Here is a 1,359-nt window from a genome sequence, read left to right as displayed (position 1 = left end):
TGCAACGCTGTCTCAAAGTATGTCACCGTTTTTGTCAGGCAGTGAACCCCAGCTAGTGCTCAATTATTGAGCATGCAGAATAATGAGAATGAAAGCCAGAGCGACAGATAATTTATGCTTGAAGGCTATCAACGAGGATAATTAGGAATGACCATATTTTGGGAGAACACATGCGGTGAGTATTGGGGCACAACTTTATGGAGGAAACTTCAACAGTAAACCAACTTTTGTTGGCTTTCTATTGTTAAGAAAAATAATTTTAAAATACAATAGATCAGCAAATTTATAAGCGCTGATTTTTAATCTAAATGTTCCACATTTCCTTATCATTGAAATACAAATATTGCAACTGCAGTGTTCCGTCAACCTAGTGTCCGTTTACTTTGGAAATTGAGAAAAAGTTTTGCACAATTCGTAAAACTAGATAAACAAATGTTTCTTTATTTATAAATAAAATTGCACATTTTTATTTATATATTTAAATAAAGCCAAGAATAGAACGGAAAAAACGCTGGTCAAAAAACTTAGTAAAGATGAAAAAAAAATTCGATTTCAAGCAGAATGATTGGAATAGAACGGTCACGCACGCTAAAATTAGAAAAGTATTTCGATGCTAGCATTTATTAGTTGCCACATCTGCTTTTAGCTGACAACTGCAGCTGCGGATAATTTGTCAATTGTCTGTTTTCCGTTTAAACTAAAATCGCCTTAATCCACTGATCCGTTACGACAAACGTGAACAATTTCCTACAAACGGAAACGCACCATATGCACATAACATTTGAAATTGTAAGTAACCAAGTAATTTATTTGATGAGAGAAACAACTGTTTAGTTGACATCGTTTTGAATAGTACTTATGCAGTCGGGTAGAAAAATGTAAATTTCTTTGAAGATGCCAACGGAAAGGACGCTATGCTTGCACCAAACAGAAAAACTGTTAAAGCTTCTTCATTTCACAAGGCAGTCGAAATGACATCCTTGGAAATCCACAGCATTGGTGCGCCAACTGTGTACAATTCACTTCTGTCTGTCCACATGTGTACAATGTTCCGCATGAAGAAAGGATAATTGGCGTACAACCAATATTGCATATCAAATAAACGATCCGTTTGCTCTAATTTCCTGATGTTATTATCAATGGTGAGCTGATAAAGCAGCAAATATAAACAAATAGTAGCTCAGGTGTTAACATTCGCAGGCTGGTGCCACCCTGATACATCTTAAAAAAAAAAAACTGTTGGTGGAAGAACATCATAAGAGGCGTGGTTAGAAACCTATTCAATTAACGCCAAATTCATTGATAGCAATCAATTGAATGGTACTGTAGTAACAGTAATATCAGAACGGGGAACTAAAT

The 1,359-nt window shown here is 35.4% G+C and overlaps 1 protein-coding gene across 1 annotated transcript; it reads right to left on the bottom strand.

The window, feature by feature from the left end:
* Nucleotides 1-955: 955 nt before the first annotated feature.
* Tsp_12733 (hypothetical protein) lies at nucleotides 956-1,147 on the bottom strand (the record flags this gene model as incomplete). The annotated part of the gene is made up of 1 exon (XM_003366093.1): nucleotides 956-1,147. A coding segment is annotated over one exon (192 nt), but the record flags the coding sequence as incomplete, so codon positions are not given.
* Nucleotides 1,148-1,359: the final 212 nt, after the last annotated feature.

Source organism: Trichinella spiralis, assembly GCF_000181795.1.
Source record: "Trichinella spiralis strain ISS 195 chromosome Unknown Scfld6582, whole genome shotgun sequence".
NCBI classification, from domain to species: Eukaryota; Metazoa; Nematoda; class Enoplea; order Trichinellida; family Trichinellidae; genus Trichinella; species Trichinella spiralis.
The sequence above is the reverse complement of the archived record's forward strand: the minus strand, read 5'-3'. Positions and strand labels throughout refer to the sequence as shown.